Raw genomic sequence first — 17208 nt, forward strand, 5'->3', positions numbered from 1 at the left:
CTCTGTGTGTGTCTGTGTGTGTTCAGTACCGCGGCTGTCCCTCGGTCCACATGAAGAAGGACTTCTTCTTGCGTCACTCGTCCTGCGCTCGCTCAGAAACCTTCATCAACCTGCGCGAGGTGAGCGCCAGGCTCCGCCTCCCGCCCGGCGAGTACCTGATCGTCCCGTCGACCTTTGAACCCTCGAAGGAGGCGGACTTCGTCCTGAGGGTGTTCACGGAGAAGCAGTCAGAGACGGAGTGAGTCCAGCAGAGACACGCTGAGGGGGAGGGGCAAGGTGTTGTTATTGATGACATTGATGTTGTTGTTGTTGTTGATGTTGTTGATGTTGTTGATGTTGTTGTTGTTGATGTTGTTGATGTTGTTGATGTTGTTGTTGTTGTTGATGTTGTTGATGTTGTTGATGTTGTTGATGTTGTTGTTGTTGTTGTTGATGTTGTTGATGTTGTTGTTGTTGTTGATGTTGTTGATGTTGTTGTTGTTGTTGATGTTGTTGTGTGTGACTCTGCAGGGAGATGGACGATGACGTGGTGGCGACCTTTGAAGCGGAGGTGAGGATGATCTTGTTTGACGTGTCATCGTGGCGTCCTCTCTGTCCCTCGTAGATCTTATGAGTAGTTAACCTTTGACCCTCTCAGGATGTCTCTGTTTGTTTTAAAGCTGAAGATGGAATCATGATCTGATGTCTTTAATGTGACGACCTTTAACCCCTCTGTTCTTCTTCTTCTTCTTCTTCTTCTTCTTCTTCTTCTTCTTCTTCTTCTTCTTCTTCTTCTTCTTCTTCTGTGCAGGAGGAGCTCTCAGAGAGTGACGTGGACGACTCGTTCAGGTCCATGTTCGCTCAGCTGTCTGGAGATGTAAGTTCAGAGTTCAAAGTTCAGAGTTCAAAGTTCAGAGTTCAGAGTTCAAAGTTCAAAGTTCAGAGTTCAGAGTTCTCTATAATCTAAGCTGATGTTTGTTAGCGTTAGCGTTAGCTAACAGAGCTGGACTCATTCCACTCAGAGAGAAGGACAGGTGAGCATGAGTCACAGGTGATGTCTCCTCTGTGATCAGGACATGGAGATCTCCGTCAGAGAGCTGAGGACCATCCTCAACAGAGTCGTGTCCAAACGTGAGTCCTCAAAGCTAACAGGACCGAGGGGCAGTGAACGCACCATGAATACCTGGGGGGGGGATCGAGAGCTTCATGTGTGACAGCCTCTGTCTTTTTTCTTCTTCTTCTTCTTCTTCTTCTTCTTCTTCTTCTTCTTCTTCTTCTTCTTCTTCTTCTTCTGTGGTGTTTTACAGACAGAGACCTGCAGACTGACGGCTTCAGTATGGAGTCCTGCAGAGCCATGGTCTGCCTCATGGATGTATCCTCTCACACACATCGGTACCACAGCACGTCATGTGACCTCTTCAATCAGCGTCACGGGTTAACAAGAGAGAGAGCAGCAAGTCTGTGGGGTCAGAGGTCATAATGTAAAGAGTATCTGTGAGGTCAGAGGTCATAATGTAAAGAGTCTCTGTGAGGTCAGAGGACATGATGTAAAGAGTCTCTGTGAGGTCAGAGGACATGATGTAAAGAGTCTCTGTGAGGTCAGAGGTCATGATGTAAAGAGTCTCTGTGAGGTCAGAGGTCATAATGTAAAGAGTCTCTGTGAGGTCAGAGGTCATGATGTAAAGAGTCTCGGTGAGGTCAGAGGTCATGATGTAAAGAGTCTCGGTGAGGTCAGAGGTCATGATGTAAAGAGTCTCTGTGAGGTCAGAGGTCATGATGTAAAGAGTCTCGGTGAGGTCAGAGGTTATGATGTAAAGAGTCTCTGTGAGGTCAGAGGTTATGATGTAAAGAGTCTCTGTGAGGTCAGAGGTCATGATAGTTCTTCTTCTGTGGTTTTGAATCATCAAACCTTAACCCGAGCTCAGAAAGACGGCAGCGCTCGGCTCGGCCTGCTGGAGTTTCAGGTTCTCTGGAACAAGATCAGGAAGTGGCTGGTGAGTTCAGTCACACACACACACACACACACACACACACACACACACACACACACACACACACACACAAACACGCTCATCTGTGAGTGCAGCAGGTTGTTCACCAACATGTGTGTGTGTGTGTGTGTGTGCAGGGGATCTTCAGAGAGTTCGACCTGGATAAATCAGGATGTATGAGCTCCTACGAGATGCGTCTGGCTTTAGAGAACGGAGGTAAGTCCTGATGATGATGATGATGATGATGATGATGATGATGATGATGAAGATGATGATGATGATGAAGATGATGATGATGATGATGATGATGATGATGATGATGATGATGAAGATGATGATGATGATGAAGATGATGATGGTGGTGATGAAGGTGTATCTAACTGACGGTCTGTGTTCAGGGTTCAAACTGAACAACAGGTTGTATCAGATGCTGATCGCTCGATACGCCGATAACGAGATCATCGACTTCGATAACTTCACCTGCTGCCTCGTCAAGCTGGAGGCCATGTTCAGTACGTACACCTGAGCCGGGTTCTGTGTGTGTGTGTGTGTGTGTGTGTGTGTGTGTGTGAGTGTGTGTGTGTGTGTGTGTGTGTGTGTAACACTGAGCCGTGTCTCTCTGGTGTCCTCCTCAGAGGCGTTCCAGGACCTGGACCGAGAGGGGACGGGCCGAGCAGAGATGAACATCATAGAGGTATGGATCCTGTCTCCCTGAACATCATCAGGATGATCAGTTTGTCAGTAACCTTCATTAAGTGAAGAGTCTGCAGCCGTCAGAGAGGAGAGGAACCATGTTTCACTCTGACAGAGAGAGGAGGAACTTTAAAGAGTTGGAGGATTCATGTTTCACTCTTCCTCCTCTTCCTCCTCTTCCTCTTAAAGTCACTCTGCTGCACCTGAACCTCTGACCTTCATACAATCTGTCTGATCTCTCCTCCTCCTCTCCTCTCCCTCTCTCCCTCTCCCTCTCTCCTCCTCCTCCTCCTCCTCCTCTCCTCTTCCTCCTCCTCTCCTCTTCCTCCTCCTCCTCCTCTCCTCCTCCTCCTCCTCTCCTCCTCCTCCTCCTCCTCCTCCTCCTCCCCCTCTCCTCCTCCTCCTCTCCTCCCTCTCCTCCTCCTCCCTCTCCTCTTCCTCCTCAGTGGCTCTGTGTGACCATGTGTGGCTGAAGCACAGAAGAAGAAGATCTTCAGTCAAAGTGCCTCCAACAGGAAGAAATCAGGAAACCAAAATTCAACCAAACACAGCAGAACCACACTGAGCTGCACAGAACTACAGCCAGACTACAGCCAGACTACAGCCAGACTACAGCCAGACTACAGCTAGACTACAGCCAGACTACAACTAGACTACAGCTAGACTACAGCCAGACTACAGCCAGACTACAGCCAGACTACAGCTAGACTACAGCCAGACTACAGCCAGACTACAGCCAGACTACAGCCAGACTACAGCTAGACTACAGCTAGACTACAGCCAGACTACAGCCAGACCACAGCCAGACTACAGCCAGACTACAGCCAGACTACAGCTAGACTACAGTCAAACTACAGTCACACTACAGTCACACTACAGTCAGACTACAGTCCCACTACAGCCAGACTAAAACCAAACTACAGTCAGACTACAGTCAGACTACAGTCAGGCTACAGTCACACTACAGTCACACTACAGTCACACTAAAACCAGACTACAGTCACACTACAGTCAGACTACAGTCCCACTATAGCTAGACTACAGTCCCACTACAGTCAGACTAAAACCAAACTACAGTCAGACTAAAACCAAACTACAGTCAGACTACAGTCAGACTACAGTCACACTACAGTCACACTACAGTCACACTACAGTCCCACTACAGTCAGACTACAGTCACACTACAGTCCCACTATAGCTTGACTACAGTCAGACTACAGTCACACTACAGTCACACTACAGTCACACTACAGTCCCACTACAGTCAGACTACAGTCACACTACAGTCCCACTATAGCTTGACTACAGTCAGACTACAGTCAGACTACAGTCACACTACAGTCACACTACAGTCACACTACAGTCCCACTACAGTCAGACTACAGTCCCACTACAGTCCCACTATAGCTTGACTACAGTCAGACTACAGTCAGTAATGCTGTAGTTCTGTGCTGACGTGCTCAGAGTCTTCCATGGTCAGCGTAGAGGATCACTGCTGTCAGAAACAAACTGAAACCACGTTCAGGGACCTGAAGCCTGGGGCGCTGGTGGCCTAGCGGTCTAAGCGCCCCACATACAGAGGCTACAGCCCTCGTCGCAGGGGTTGCCGGTTCGATTCCCGGCCGCAACCATTTCCTGCATGTCCCCCCCCCCTGTCTCTCTTCAGCTGAAGCCTGACCATGAAAGAGTTAATATAAGACGAGTTAACCTTTGACCTTTAGAGGACTCTGTTTGTTTCTGTCAGCAGTCAAACTGTGGATCACACTCTACACATATATATAATCCAGGACCACTACAGGACCACCACAGGACCACTACAGTCCTGAGTCGGCTCCTGCTCCTCGTGTACTCAGCCTGCTGCAGATAGGGGGCGCTACAGCTCACTCACTAATGCCTCTGTATTTATCTATTTATTTGTTTTTGAGCTGCACCCTGTCGCCTCCACCACACCTCCACCTGGGTTTGTTCTCAGGGCAGTGAAGGCATCATGAGGTGGAGGCGTTCAGGGTCAGACTGATGTAGCAGAACCTCATGTTTACACTGAATAAAGAAACAGAACAAAGCCTGTGTGTGGTTCTCTTCCTGACGCTGTCCGTCTGCAGGATCCAGATCCTCAAAGACCGAGACAAGAGCTCCTCTTCTTAAATGTTTGATAACTTTTGAAGCTCTGATCCTTTCAACAAGCTTTAAAAACTGCATATTCAGCAGCTGCGTGGTGACGTGATGACACCATGATATTTTGCAGCATTGATTCATCAGGGAAACCTATGTAGTTTCTTCCTCTGAGCCAATTGGCAATGGGTGTAGATGCTTATGTGTATAATTGGTGAAGATCTGCACTTTTTGCCCATTTTTACTAAATCATTTACATCTCTCATTATGTTGTAAGTGTATTTTAATCCATTTATGAAGACAGTTTCCTGTATTTGTGACCATTTTTGCATGTGTTCATGATCAGAATGTATTTATCTGAAGTCACTTTTACCTCTGTGTCCTAATTTATGATATAATAACATCTCTACTTACTCTCAGACCTTTTATACAAACATCCACAGGGTCAGTAAATCAAACATAAGAACACACCTGCTTCTTCCACTAAAAACGCCTCAGAAAATACAATAATAAATGTCTGTAACCTGCTCAGTGAAGGTTTGATAGTGACAAAAAATCATTTGGAAGTCTAAAACACCAAAATACAACTTTCTAATGAAACTAAACAAAACTTCCTGATGTTCTGTCTGAGTTCACAGTGAAAAATGACAGATGATTTTTAAAAAACTTTAGTATTTTCTTCCATTTTCAGACAAAACTAAAGTAAATCTGATACTTTAAATGCAGCACAGTGAAAGGTAAGGTTCTCCTGAATAAAATGATGTATGGCACTTGATGCTGAGTGCTTCAATATGTTAGAAAAACAAGATAAAGACAGGAGAGTCTGACGCCCCCAAAAATGGTCTAGGTCTTTAAGGGTTTTAAAGAGCCCAGACTCAGAGACTCTGGGTCAGAGACTCAGACTCAGAGACTCAGGGTCAGAGACTCTGGGTCAGAGACTCAGAGACTCAGGGTCAGAGACTCTGGGTCAGAGACTCAGAGACTCAGACTCAGAGACTCTGGGTCAGAGACTCTGGGTCAGAGACTCTGGGTCAGAGACTCAGACTCAGACTCAGAGACTCTGGGTCAGAGACTCTGGGTGAGAGACTCTGGGTCAGAGACTCTGGGTGAGAGACTCTGGGTCAGAGACTCAGGGTCAGAGACTCAGACTCAGAGACTCAGACTCAGAGACTCTGGGGTCAGAGACTCTGGGTCAGAGACTCTGGGGTTCATGTCTCACTTCATTAAGAGAGGAGGAGTCGCAGGTCACAGAGAGAGTTACATGTTTTATTATCACACTGATATCTGCTCTTCATTATTTACATCAGATACACACACTCAGTCTGAAACACAGAGTCTGCTTCAAGGTTTACAGACACGTTCAGGTCCACCCTTCAGTCTGAGTCCAGGTCCACCCTTCAGTCTGAGACCAGGTCCATCCTGCAGTCTGAGACCAGGTCCATCCTGCAGTCTGAGACCAGGTCAACCCTTCAGTCTGAGACCAGGTCCATCCTTCAGTCTGAGACCAGGTCCATCCTTCAGTCTGAGTCCAAGTCCAGACCCCTTGAACGTCTCATTTAACCTCTGAAGGTCTGACCCGGTCCCTGTCAGTCCTGGTTCTGGGGCTCCCGGGCCTCCCTGCCCTCCAGTGGACCCAGCAGCACGGCCTGGGCCTCCAGCAGCGTGGTGTCCGTGGAGGCTCCCAGGAACCGGGCAGTGAGCTCCAGGTCCTGCAGCCTCAGACGGACCCTGCTGCCCCGCTGCAGCTTCTCTCCATCGGCCGGTCTCCGACACACACAGTGGAACTTTCCCCCAAAGTCCACGTACAGGTCGTCCTGGACCACGTGGAAGATCCTCCCGACCACCACCTTGTCTTTAGCCGGACCCATCTGGATCAGAGGGGACCGGCGGAGCAGCGAGGCGAAGCTCTCGTCCTCCCCGGGGGAGGAGGTCCTGCTGCCCGCAGAGGAGCTCTCAGACTCCCGCCGGAGCTCCGACTGCAGCTCGAAGGCGGCAGCGAAGCCGGACCGGGGTCTCTCCGGGGCGGCCTGGTCTCTGCCGGACTCCCCGCTGGAGTCCGAGCTGAAGGAGGTCCTGCTGAAGCGGACGGAGGTGAGCCGGACTCCACACCTGAGCCCAGAACCAACCTTACACAAGGTCGCCATGTTGCTCCACTCTAACCAACGAAGAAGAGTTCAGCTTTCACTTCCGGTGAGTGACGCGCTCACAGCGCCCTGCTGCGGTGACGTAGTCGCGTTCTATCTGGAGGATAAGTGGAGAAGACCTGCGCCTGCGCAGTAGACAGTGGGTCAGAAGAAGCTAACATGGAGGTGTTTGTTAGCTCTCAGAGTTCCAGGTTCTCCGTCGCGGAGTTTCCCGCCGGATCTGCGGTCAGAGACCTCCTGAGGAGCTTCACGCGGACACAGGTGAGAGGTCACACCGTTCACACCTGACTGCAGGTCAAAGGTCATAATAACCCGGCCTGAATGTCGGGGGTTAGCCTCTGTGCTAACACAGGCTAACAAACAGAAACAGGCTAGCTGCGTTAGCTCAACCATAGACAGCCCAACAACTCTCCTGTGGAGTGACGTCACTGAGGTGAGCTTACTGTTTCACCTTTATAAAGACTACGTCACAAATCAGCCTGATTTTAGGCCGCAGGTACAGGTGAACCCAGCACGAGACACAGAGTCTGAACTGTCATCATCACTGTTATTAACCACCTGAGATAAACACACACTGATTATTAAAGTGTGTGTGTGTGTGTGTGTGTGTGTGTGTGTGTGTGTGTGTGTGTGTGTGTGTGTGTGTGTGTGTGCGTGCGCAGGGAGTTTCTTCTTCAGAGGATTTCTACGTGGTCCGTGATGGTCGTCTGTCCCACCTGGAGGATCCTCTGCAGCCGGGGGCCGTCTATCACCTGGAGCCCCGCCTCTGTGGAGGGAAGGGAGGTGAGTCACAGGAAGCAGACTTCAATATCAGTCCACGCTGTCTTCTTCTTCTGTGGTGTCTAACACTGTGTGTGTGTGTGTGTGTGTGTGTGTGTGTGTGTGTGTGTGTCAGGTTTTGGCTCCATGCTGCGAGCTCTCGGCGCTCAGATCGAGAAGACGACGAATCGTGAAGCCTGCAGAGACCTGAGCGGACGCCGACTCCGAGACGTCAACCACGAGAAAGAGTAAGAGTCTGAGCGCGCTCAGAGCGCTCCGGTGACATCACAGACACACCTGACATGAACACCTGAGAAACACACAGGAGATACTACTCTTCTTCTGTGGTGTCAGGATGATTAAGTCTGGTTCTTCTTCTGTGGTGTCAGGATGATAAAGTCTGGTTCTTCTTCTGTGGTGTCAGCATGATAGAGACTCGTTCTTCTTCTGTGGTGTCAGGATGATAAAGTCTGGTTCTTCTGTGGTGTCAGGATGATAACGACTCGTTCTTCTGTGGTGTCAGGATGATAACGACTCGTTCTTCTTCTGTGGTGTCAGGATGATAACGTCTGGTTCTTCTTCTGTGGTGTCAGGATGGCCGAGTGGCTGAAGAAGCAGGCGGAGCGCGAGGCGGAGAAGGAGCAGCGGCGTCTGGACCGTCTGCAGAGGAAGCTGGCTGAACCCAAACACCACTTCACCGACCCCGAGTACCAGCAGCAGTGTCACGACCTGTCGGAGCGCCTGGAGGACTCGGTCATCAAAGGTGAGGGGGCGGGGCCAGAGACCCTGCGGTATGAGTTAAGATCCTCCTCTCCATGAAGGACCTCGTTAACACCTTGTCCTTGAACCGGTCTCAGGTCTGCAGGCGTCCTCCAGCGGTCAGGTGAAGGCAGACGACGCCTCGGCAGCGAAGAGGCCGAGCTCGGGTCAGAGCGAGGAACCACAGAAGAAGAAGAAGAAGAAGAAGGAGACCACAACGGCAGAGGCAGCGTGTTTCTGGTGAGAGTCTGATCCGCCCCCCACCCCCCCTCCTGATGAGGTCATGTTTGTTTACCTGTGTGTTTACATGTGTGTTTACCTGTCGTCATGGTGACAGGATGGGCGTGGACGAGATGCCGAGCTCTGAGGGAGAGGATGATGAAGAAGAGGAGGAAGACGAGGAGTCTCCATCCACATCCTCCTCCGGCTGGAGAGCTGTTACCGTGAAAACACACAGGGAGGCGGAGCCTGAGCAGAACAGCAGGTAGAGACCTGCAGATATTAAAGTGACGAGTTATGCCCATATAAGGGCGTGACTGACTTGATTGACAGGCGGGAACACTGTAGCTGTTAGCAAGGAGGCTAAAGCCCCGCCTCTTTACCCCCCACTAAGTTAGGTTGAGTTCAGCATTTCCAATATGGCCGACGATCGGCTTCAAACAGGGCCTCAGGATCAGACGGGGGACGTCACAGAGACTACGTCCATGTTTATACAGACCACATCAGACCAGATCCACTGAGTCCAGAAACCCTAAAGTTCACTCTTTTCATCCTGTCCTCCAGCTCCTCGGACTGCAGCTCCTCCTCATCTGACCAGATCCCCAGACCCCCAGAGACCTCAAGACCCACTGAGAGCTCCAGACCCTCAGAGTGCTCCAGACCCACAGAGACCCCCAGACCTTCAGAGACTCCCAAACCTTCAGAGACCTCCAGACCCACAGAGGCCCCCAGACCCACAGAGACCCCCAAACCTTCAGAGACCTCCAGACCCACAGAGGCCCCCAGACCCTCAGAGACCCCTAGACCCACAGAGACCCCCAAACCTTCAGAGACCTCCAGACCCACAGAGGCCCCCAGACCCTCAGAGGACCAGAGAGCCTTAGAGACCTCCAAAGAGCAGACCCTGAAACCCTCAGAGGATCAGGGACCTGCAGGACCCGGTAAACCGTCCGAGGAGTCCAGCAGCTCGTCTCAGCAGGTCAGTGACTCTTCTTTCTCAGAGTCCAGTTTGTAATCCGGTCTACCTTCACGTGGACTTCATAGAGCGCTTCATGATATAATAATAATAAGATCTGTTCTCTCGTTTCCTCCTTCAGGACCAGCGGGCGGTGTCCCAGGTGGATCCGTCCCCGGTGGATCTGTCCTCCGTGTCCTCAGCCTCTGAGCTGGAGGCTCTGGGTCTGGACGTCCTGAAGGGGGCGCTGATGAGTCGAGGTCTGAAGTGCGGGGGGACGGTGACTGAGCGCGCCGCCCGACTCTTCTCGGTCAGAGGACTGACCCCAGATCAGATCAACCCCGCCCTGCTCGCCAAACCCAGCAAGACCAAGAGGAAGTGATGTCAGAGCGGCCCTGAGAGGAGGAGTTAAAGGGACAGTCCGTGTTTCTGTTTCTGTTAAATCAAAGACCTCTCTGGTTTTAGAGTCCTGAGGTCTGAGCAGATCCAGGACCCAGGGGGACCTTTGGATCTGTTTTTATTTTCCAACATGTTCTTGAACTCTGAGTGTGATATTCTGTTTCCTGTCTGCAGTCGTCCAATCAGAGAGCAGGATGTGTTTTATTTTGAAAGGGTCCTGATGAGGAACTCAAACATTCAGACTTTTATTTTGAAGTTTTTATTAAAACATGTGAAACGTCTCCGTGTGTGTCCGAGTCTGTTTACACTTCAGGGGGCGTTCAGGGAGCGTGGGAAAAAGCAGTGATATGCATTAATGTTGGGGGTCACCTGTCAGGTGTCCCTCTGAGCGTCTCTGTCCCTTTAAATACGAAGTCTGTTTTTTTTTAAAGATCCGGTCCACATTCAAGCGTCCTGAACAGGAAGTGGGACTCAGCAGAGCGTCCGCCTCCATTAAAGGACTTCATGTCCCATGATGCTCTGCTGCAGGCTTCAGAAGCCGGGGTCCCACGAGGTGACCTGCGGCGCGTTCACCTCCTCGAAGCAGACGACCACGTCGCCCGCTCTGAAGTCTGCGTGCCCGAGCGCCGACAGGCCGCACTCCATCCCCGTCTTCACCGTCTGCACGTCGTCTTTGTGGTGCTTCAACGCCGCCAGAGACCCTGAGGACAGAGAGAGGACGTTAAGACCCGTCAGGGGACATCATGGACTGGCAGAGGTAGACCAGGGGGCTCAGGTCTGTCTCAGGATCTTTATCAGATAAAAACGTCAGGAGAGACTCTGAGGGAGAGGAGGTCTAGACTCAAACATCAGAGCTCTATGTCAGGTCCAGGTCCAGGTGAGACTCACCCTCCCACACGGTGTCCCGTCCTCGGATCAGTCTGAACTTCAGTCTCTGGTCCAGCAGACCCTTCTGTACCCGGCAGCCCGCCACCGGAACTTTCTTCTTCCCCACAGAGACGTCGAACATGGCGAGCACGGTCGCCTCACCTGAGAGCACACAAATACCCGTCAGGTAAAGGGGCTGGATTTTCCGGACCGGATCGAGGACCTTGAACCCATCACAGGTTTAACAAAAACAAGTCTGACGAAGATCAGAGAGACCAGACAGACCAGACCAGACCAGACCAGACCAGACCAGACCGACGGCTGAGTGCAGACTGAACTCACTCAGACATTAACAACATCCCATAATAAACATGAGGGTCACCAGGCGACCGTCCTCACCTACGACGCTCTCAGAGACCAGAGGAGGCAGTTTGCTGCTCAGCTCCTCCTTCAGCGCGTCGATCAGTTTGTAGATGATGTTGTGAAGTCTCAGCGGGACGCCGCGCTGCGCCGCCAGCTGCTCCATCGCCCGGCTCGCCGCCACGTTGAACCCGTAGATAGAACCTGAAGGAGAGGAGGGTCAGAGTCAATCCATCAACCTTTATTTATACAACGCCAAATCACAACAAAGGTTTGTTTACATTTAGAGGTTGTTTGTTTACCTGTGACGGTGTTGTTTGTTTACCTGTACAGGTTGTTTGTTTACCTGTAGGTGTTGTTTGTTTACCTGTACAGGTTGTTTGTTTACCTGTACAGGTTGTTTGTTTACCTGTAGGTGTTGTTTGTTTACCTGTACAGGTTGTTTGTTTACCTGTAGGTGTTGTTTGTTTACCTGTAGGTGTTGTTTGTTTACCTGTAGGTGTTGTTTGTTTACCTGTACAGGTTGTTTGTTTACCTGTGAAGGTTGTTTGTTTACCTGTAGGTGTTGTTTGTTTACCTGTAGGGGTTGTTTGTTTACCTGTAGGTGTTGTTTGTTTACCTGTAGGTGTTGTTTTTTTACCTGTGAAGGTTGTTTGTTTACCTGTAGGTGTTGTTTGTTTACCTGTAGGTGTTGTTTGTTTACCTGTAGGTGTTGTTTGTTTACCTGTAGGTGTTGTTTGTTTACCTGTACAGGTTGTTTGTTTACCTGTAGGTGTTGTTTGTTTACCTGTAGGTGTTGTTTGTTTACCTGTAGGTGTTGTTTGTTTACCTGTGAAGGTGTTGTTTGTTTACCTGTAGGTGTTGTTTGTTTACCTGTAGGTGTTGTTTGTTTACCTGTAGGTGTTGTTTGTTTACCTGTGAAGGTGTGGGCCATGTTGATGTCGTTCTCTGAAACGTCTCCGATGCCAAAGTGCAGCAGGTCGAGCTGACACTGCTCCTCAGCGTCATAACTGTCCAGGATGTTCAAGATGGCCTCCACTGAGCCGTCCACGTCCCCTGAGGACAGAGGATAGAGGTCAAAGGTCAGAGGTCAAAGGTCACAGCAGTGGACCCGTGTCTGAGTGATGGTCAGAGTGTTTCTGGTCTGTCTGTGACACCTGAGTCGTCACATGAACTCCACCTGCTGACCTGTGGAGGTTGTAGTGATGTCAAAGTGATGTCACAGTGATGTCACAGTGATGTCGCAGTGATGTCGCAGTGATGTCACAGTGATGTCACAGTGATGTCACAGTGATGTCACAGTGATGTCAAAGTGATGTCACAGTGATGTCACAGTGATGTCAAAGTGATGTCACAGTGATGTCGCAGTGATGTCGCAGTGATGTCGCAGTGATGTCGCAGTGATGTCACAGTGATGTCACAGTGATGTCACAGTGATGTGTGTGTGTGTTACCTTTGATGATGAGCGGCAGGCGGGCCTCGTCGCTCTGCGTCCTCTCGCTCTCTCTGATGGCGTAGCGGCTCTTGTTGGCGCGGTACATGGCGGCCTTCCTCTGCCTCCAGCTCAGGTGCATAAACTCCGCCCTCTCCTTCCTGTACTCCTCCAGGTGGAGCTGCTGCTTCTGCTCAATCACGCTCTGATCCTCCTGCAGCTTCTGCTGCTCCTCCTCGTGAGCACGCCACTCCACCACCTCCCTCGCACGCTGCTGCTCGCACACACACACACACACACACACACACACACACACACACACACTGATCAGATGCTGGTTCTGGTTCTGGTTTCTGGAGGACTGGTTCTCAGGTGTGCCCTCCTCACCTCTGACTCCACCTCCAGCAGCGTCTCTCCTGCAGACGGCAGGTCCTTCCAACCAACCACCTCCACCGCCACGCTAGGCCCCGCCCCCGTTAGCGTCTGCCCGTTCTCATCAAACAGGAAGCGGACTTTAGCCCAACTCTTCCCCGCCACCAGAACGCAGCCTCGCTTTAACGTCCCCCGCTGGACGATGACGGTCGTCACCGGACTGAGGACCAAGAGTACAGATCAGGGGACCAGATACAGAACCAGAACTTTACAGAACCAGATACAGAACCAGACCCCTGTAGACCCCTGGGTCCAGGTGCAGGTCCAGACCCCTGTAGACCCCTGGGTCCAGGTGTGGACTCACCCTTTGCCTTTGTCTGTGCGGCTCTCGATGATGAGTCCCTCCACAGGACCGCTCGGCTCCGCCTTCAACTCCATCACTTCTGCCAACGCCACCGTGGCCTCGGCCAGCGCCATCAGGTTGTCTCCCTGGCAACAACAACAACGACAGCGACGATGATGTCATCAAGTGAAACAGAAATGACCTCATCATAAAGTCAGTCAGTTGAAGTCGTGCGTCACCTTGAGGGCGGAGACGTGGATCGCCTGAACGTCTCCTCCGAACTCCTCGCAGACCACGTCGTGAGCGAGCAACTCCTTCTTCACTCTCTGAGGGTCGGCCTGAGGTCTGTCACACTTATTCACCGCCACGATCACCGGCACTGAAACACACACACACACACACACACACACACACACACACACACACACACACACACACACACACACACACACACACACACCTCACTGTCAGGAACATACCATGGACCCAGGATAATCTCAGCAGAGAGAGAGACACTGAAGGAACTAGCCCTGAGCCCGCCCTCAGTTCTCTGACTCCGCCCTCAGTTCTCTGACTCCGCCCTCCGCTCTCTGACTCCGCCCTCAGTTATCTGACTCCGCCCTCCGCTCTCTGACTCCGCCCTCAGTTTTCTGACTCCGCCCTCCGCTCTCTGACTCCGCCTTCTGTTCTCTGACTCCGCCCTCAGTTATCTGACTCCGCCCTCCGCTCTCTGACTCCGCCTTCTGTTCTTTGACTCTGCCCTCCGCTCTGTCTCCGCCCTCTGCTCTCTGACTCCGCCCTCAGTTCTCTGACTCCGCCCTCCGCTCTCTGACTCCGCCCTCAGTTCTCTGACTCCGCCCTCCTTTCTCTGACTCCGCCCTCGGCTCTGACTAACAGGTGGCGCTCACCTTTGGCTCTCCTGGCGTGCTGGATGGACTCGACCGTCTGGTTCATGACGCCGTCGTCCGCCGCCACCACCAGGATCACGATGTCGGTGGCGTTGGCTCCCCGGGCTCTCATGGAGGAGAAGGCGGCGTGACCCGGAGTGTCCAGGAAGGTGATCTTCTCACCTGTCGGGAGCTGGACTGGAGGAGAACCGGCAAGTAAGACCGGATCGGATGTGTGTGTGTGTGCGTGTGTGTGTGCGTGTGCGTGTGCGTGTGCGTGTGCGTGTGTGTGTGTGTGTGTGTGCGTGTGTGTGTGTGTGTGTGTGTACCCAGGAACGCTCCGATGTGCTGGGTGATCCCGCCGTGCTCCGTCGCCACGATCTGGCTCTTCCTCAGACTGTCCAGCAACGTGGTCTTACCGTGATCCACGTGACCCATGATTGTGACCACAGGGGGACGGGGCTTCAGGTTTGACGGGTCAGCTGGAGGTCTGAGGGGTCAAAGGTCAGAGGGGTCAGTCTCCTCTGGACAGAGTTTCTGCTGCGCTCTGATTGGTCTGATTGACTCGTCAGTGACATCACAGATGACATCATAACGTTACCTGGGGCGTGCGTCTCTGTTGGGTCTCTCTCGGGTCTCGCTCAGTTTGGCCCACCTGAACTTCATCCCGGAGCGAGTCAGCACCTCTTTGATCCAGCGCTCCTCCAGGACCGAGTCCGGCTCCAGAGAGTCCAGGTCCACGGCCGTGTTGAGCAGAGCCTCCAGGACGTGGTCTGAAACATCAGAGCTTTATGAACACCTGCGACCCACCTGATCCACCTGATCCACCTGATCCACCTGATCCACCTGATCCACTTGATCCACCTGATCCACCTGATCCACCTGATCCACCTGACAGGTGAGGGGGAGGAGCTTACCAAAGTCTTTGTTCATGGCCTCGGCCAACGCCGCCGCCGTCATCCCCGGTCTGATCTCCACTTCCTGTTTGACGACTTTGACCTTCACCTGCTGGTTCTTCTGCTCTCTCTTCTGACCTTTGACCTGCACACACACACACACACACACACACACACACACACACACACACACACACACACACACACACACACACACACACACACACACACACTCAGCACAGGTGTGTGTGTTGTTTGTTGAACAAACAGGAAGTGCGTCTCTCGGTCTCACCTGTTTGGAGGCGAACTTCCTGTTCTGGTGACAGGTGATCAGGGGGGCGGAGCTTCGAGCGGGGCAGAGGAGGGGCTGAGACAGGAAGTGACTCAGCAGAGCCGGGTCAGCGTGGACGAGCCGCCGCGCCCCCCGCATCACTGATGACATCATACTCATACCTGCAGAGAGAGAGAGAGATCAGTAACGCTTCTCCCACGGGCACCTGAACGCACCATCATAGTCCAGACCACTACGCTCCCAACATGCAGGCCTGCTCATGGTGGATTAAGATTAGACTGAGACCGGTCTGGAAGAGGGGTCTGGATCTTAGGGTGCTCATGGGGGTAACTCTGACCCGGGTCTATCAGCTTACTCGTGTTGATACAGAGAGGAGGTTACTGATGACCCGCACACAGTCTATCGATCACAGGAGGAGGGTCTGCAGGTAGATCTGGGTCTCAGGGATTAAAGAGGTCTCTCTCTAAAGAGGTCTCTCTCTAGAGTGGTCTCTCTCTAAAGAGGTCTCTCTCTAAAGAGGTCTCTCCCTATAAAGTGGTCTCTCTCTAAAGAGGTCTCTCTCTAGAGTGGTCTCTCTCTCTAAAGTGGTCTCTCTCTCTAAAGTGGTCTTTCTCAATAAAGAGGTCTCTCTCTAAAGTGGTCTCTCTTTCTAAAGTGGTCTTTCACAATAAAGTGGTCTCTCTTTCTAAAGTGGTCTTTCTCAATAAAGTGGTCTCTCTCTAAAGTGGTCTCTCTCTCTGAAGTGGTCTCTCTATATAAAGAGGTCTTTCTCAATAAAGTGGTCTCTCTCTCTAAAGTGGTCTTTCTCAATAAAGTGGTCTCTCTTTCTAAAGTGGTCTTTCTCAATAAAGTGGTCTCTCTCTAAAGTGGTCTCTCTCTCTGAAGTGGTCTCTCTCTATATAAAGAGGTCTTTCTCAATAAAGTGGTCTCTCTCTAAAGTGGTCTCTCTCTCTAAAGTTGTCTTTCTCAATAAAGTGGTCTCTCTCTCTAAAGTGGTCTTTCTCAATAAAGTGGTCTCTCTCTAAAGTGGTCTCTCTCTCTAAAGTGGTCTCTCTCTCTAAAGTGGTCTTTCTCAATAAAGTGGTCTCTCTCTCTAAAGTGGTCTCTCTCTAAAGTGGTCTCCTGGTCTTTCTCTCAGATTAAAGAGGTTTCAGGTTTTATTTTAAAGCCGAATCCTCTCTAAGACCCGAACCTCTCTCAGGTCCTGGTTCGGGTCCAGTCTGCTCAGGTGTGTACCTGCCGATCCTGAATCAGGTCCTGTCTGTCTGGAGTCTGGTGGACGGTTCCTGAGAGGACCGGGTCTGGGTTAGATGCCTCTCGATGCTTTGAGCTCGTGCAGACCGGAAACAGTCTCTCAGGCTCAGGTTAGTGCGGGTTCGGTTCTTACCTGTTAGGGACGTGGTCGTCCTCTCAGCTCATCCCGGACTCTGTGAGGACCAGCAGCTAGACTTTCACCGTAAGGTAAACCCTGAACAGGGAGCCGCCATGACAGTTTCAGGGACAGACCAGGGAGCCGGCAGCGCCCTCTGCAGGTCCGGAGGAGAACTACAGGAGGTCCTCTGAGAACTACAGGAGTTCTTCTTCTTCTTCTTCTTCTTCTTCTACTTCTCCTTCTCCTTCTCCTTCTTCTTCTTCTTCTTCTTCTTCTTCTTCTTCTTCTTCTTCTTCTTCTACTTCTACTTCTACTTCTTCTTCTTCTTCTTCTTCTTCTTCTTCTTCTTCTTCTTACTTCTTACTTCTTCTTCTTTT

The 17208-nt window shown here is 51.4% G+C and overlaps 5 protein-coding genes across 6 annotated transcripts in view; 2 read left to right on the top strand and 3 right to left on the bottom strand.

Annotated features, from left to right (window-relative positions):
- Nucleotides 1-30: 30 nt before the first annotated feature.
- Nucleotides 31-4725, top strand: LOC117808562 (calpain-1 catalytic subunit-like). The gene is made up of 10 exons (XM_034678277.1): nucleotides 31-238; nucleotides 511-550; nucleotides 791-856; nucleotides 1053-1110; nucleotides 1287-1351; nucleotides 1905-1973; nucleotides 2108-2186; nucleotides 2369-2482; nucleotides 2606-2664; nucleotides 3110-4725. The coding sequence occupies exons 1-10, from the start codon at nucleotides 51-53 to the stop codon at nucleotides 3134-3136; spliced, it is 765 nt and encodes a 254-aa protein (XP_034534168.1). The 5' UTR covers nucleotides 31-50; the 3' UTR covers nucleotides 3137-4725.
- A 1295-nt stretch (nucleotides 4726-6020) lies between these two features.
- Nucleotides 6021-7432, bottom strand: mrps28 (mitochondrial ribosomal protein S28). The gene has a single exon (XM_034678286.1). The coding sequence runs from the start codon at nucleotides 6917-6919 to the stop codon at nucleotides 6362-6364; it is 558 nt and encodes a 185-aa protein (XP_034534177.1). The 5' UTR covers nucleotides 6920-7432; the 3' UTR covers nucleotides 6021-6361.
- sde2 (SDE2 telomere maintenance homolog (S. pombe)) lies at nucleotides 7035-10291 on the top strand. Of its 2 annotated transcripts, XM_034678285.1 has the most exons (9): nucleotides 7035-7180; nucleotides 7582-7702; nucleotides 7815-7926; nucleotides 8272-8441; nucleotides 8536-8677; nucleotides 8775-8921; nucleotides 9221-9302; nucleotides 9339-9635; nucleotides 9754-10291. In XM_034678285.1, exons 1-9 carry the CDS (start codon nucleotides 7079-7081, stop codon nucleotides 9991-9993), a joined length of 1413 nt encoding a protein of 470 aa, XP_034534176.1. In that variant the 5' UTR covers nucleotides 7035-7078; the 3' UTR covers nucleotides 9994-10291. The 2 variants fall into 2 exon arrangements, with proteins under 2 accessions (XP_034534176.1, XP_034534175.1); XM_034678284.1 differs by having other exon boundaries at nucleotides 9221-9635.
- Nucleotides 10251-17057, bottom strand: mtif2 (mitochondrial translational initiation factor 2). Its single transcript, XM_034678283.1, has 14 exons — nucleotides 16847-17057; nucleotides 15460-15620; nucleotides 15189-15312; nucleotides 14873-15044; nucleotides 14601-14761; nucleotides 14293-14469; nucleotides 13624-13763; nucleotides 13406-13530; nucleotides 13057-13261; nucleotides 12691-12943; nucleotides 12153-12293; nucleotides 11277-11441; nucleotides 10899-11039; nucleotides 10251-10711 (listed from the first exon to the last, which is right to left on the bottom strand). The coding sequence occupies exons 2-14, from the start codon at nucleotides 15616-15618 to the stop codon at nucleotides 10542-10544; spliced, it is 2133 nt and encodes a 710-aa protein (XP_034534174.1). The 5' UTR covers nucleotides 15619-15620; nucleotides 16847-17057; the 3' UTR covers nucleotides 10251-10541.
- Nucleotides 16850-17208, bottom strand: part of LOC117808550 (echinoderm microtubule-associated protein-like 6) — a 24673-nt gene continuing 24314 nt past the window's right edge. Inside the window, exon 42 of the mRNA XM_034678267.1 lies at nucleotides 16850-16927. Within this exon, the coding sequence (XP_034534158.1) occupies nucleotides 16850-16927 (78 nt within the window). The remainder of the gene's footprint in view (nucleotides 16928-17208) is intronic.

Source organism: Notolabrus celidotus, unplaced genomic scaffold (assembly GCF_009762535.1).
Source record: "Notolabrus celidotus isolate fNotCel1 unplaced genomic scaffold, fNotCel1.pri scaffold_123_arrow_ctg1, whole genome shotgun sequence".
Lineage (NCBI taxonomy): Eukaryota > Metazoa > Chordata > Actinopteri > Labriformes > Labridae > Notolabrus > Notolabrus celidotus.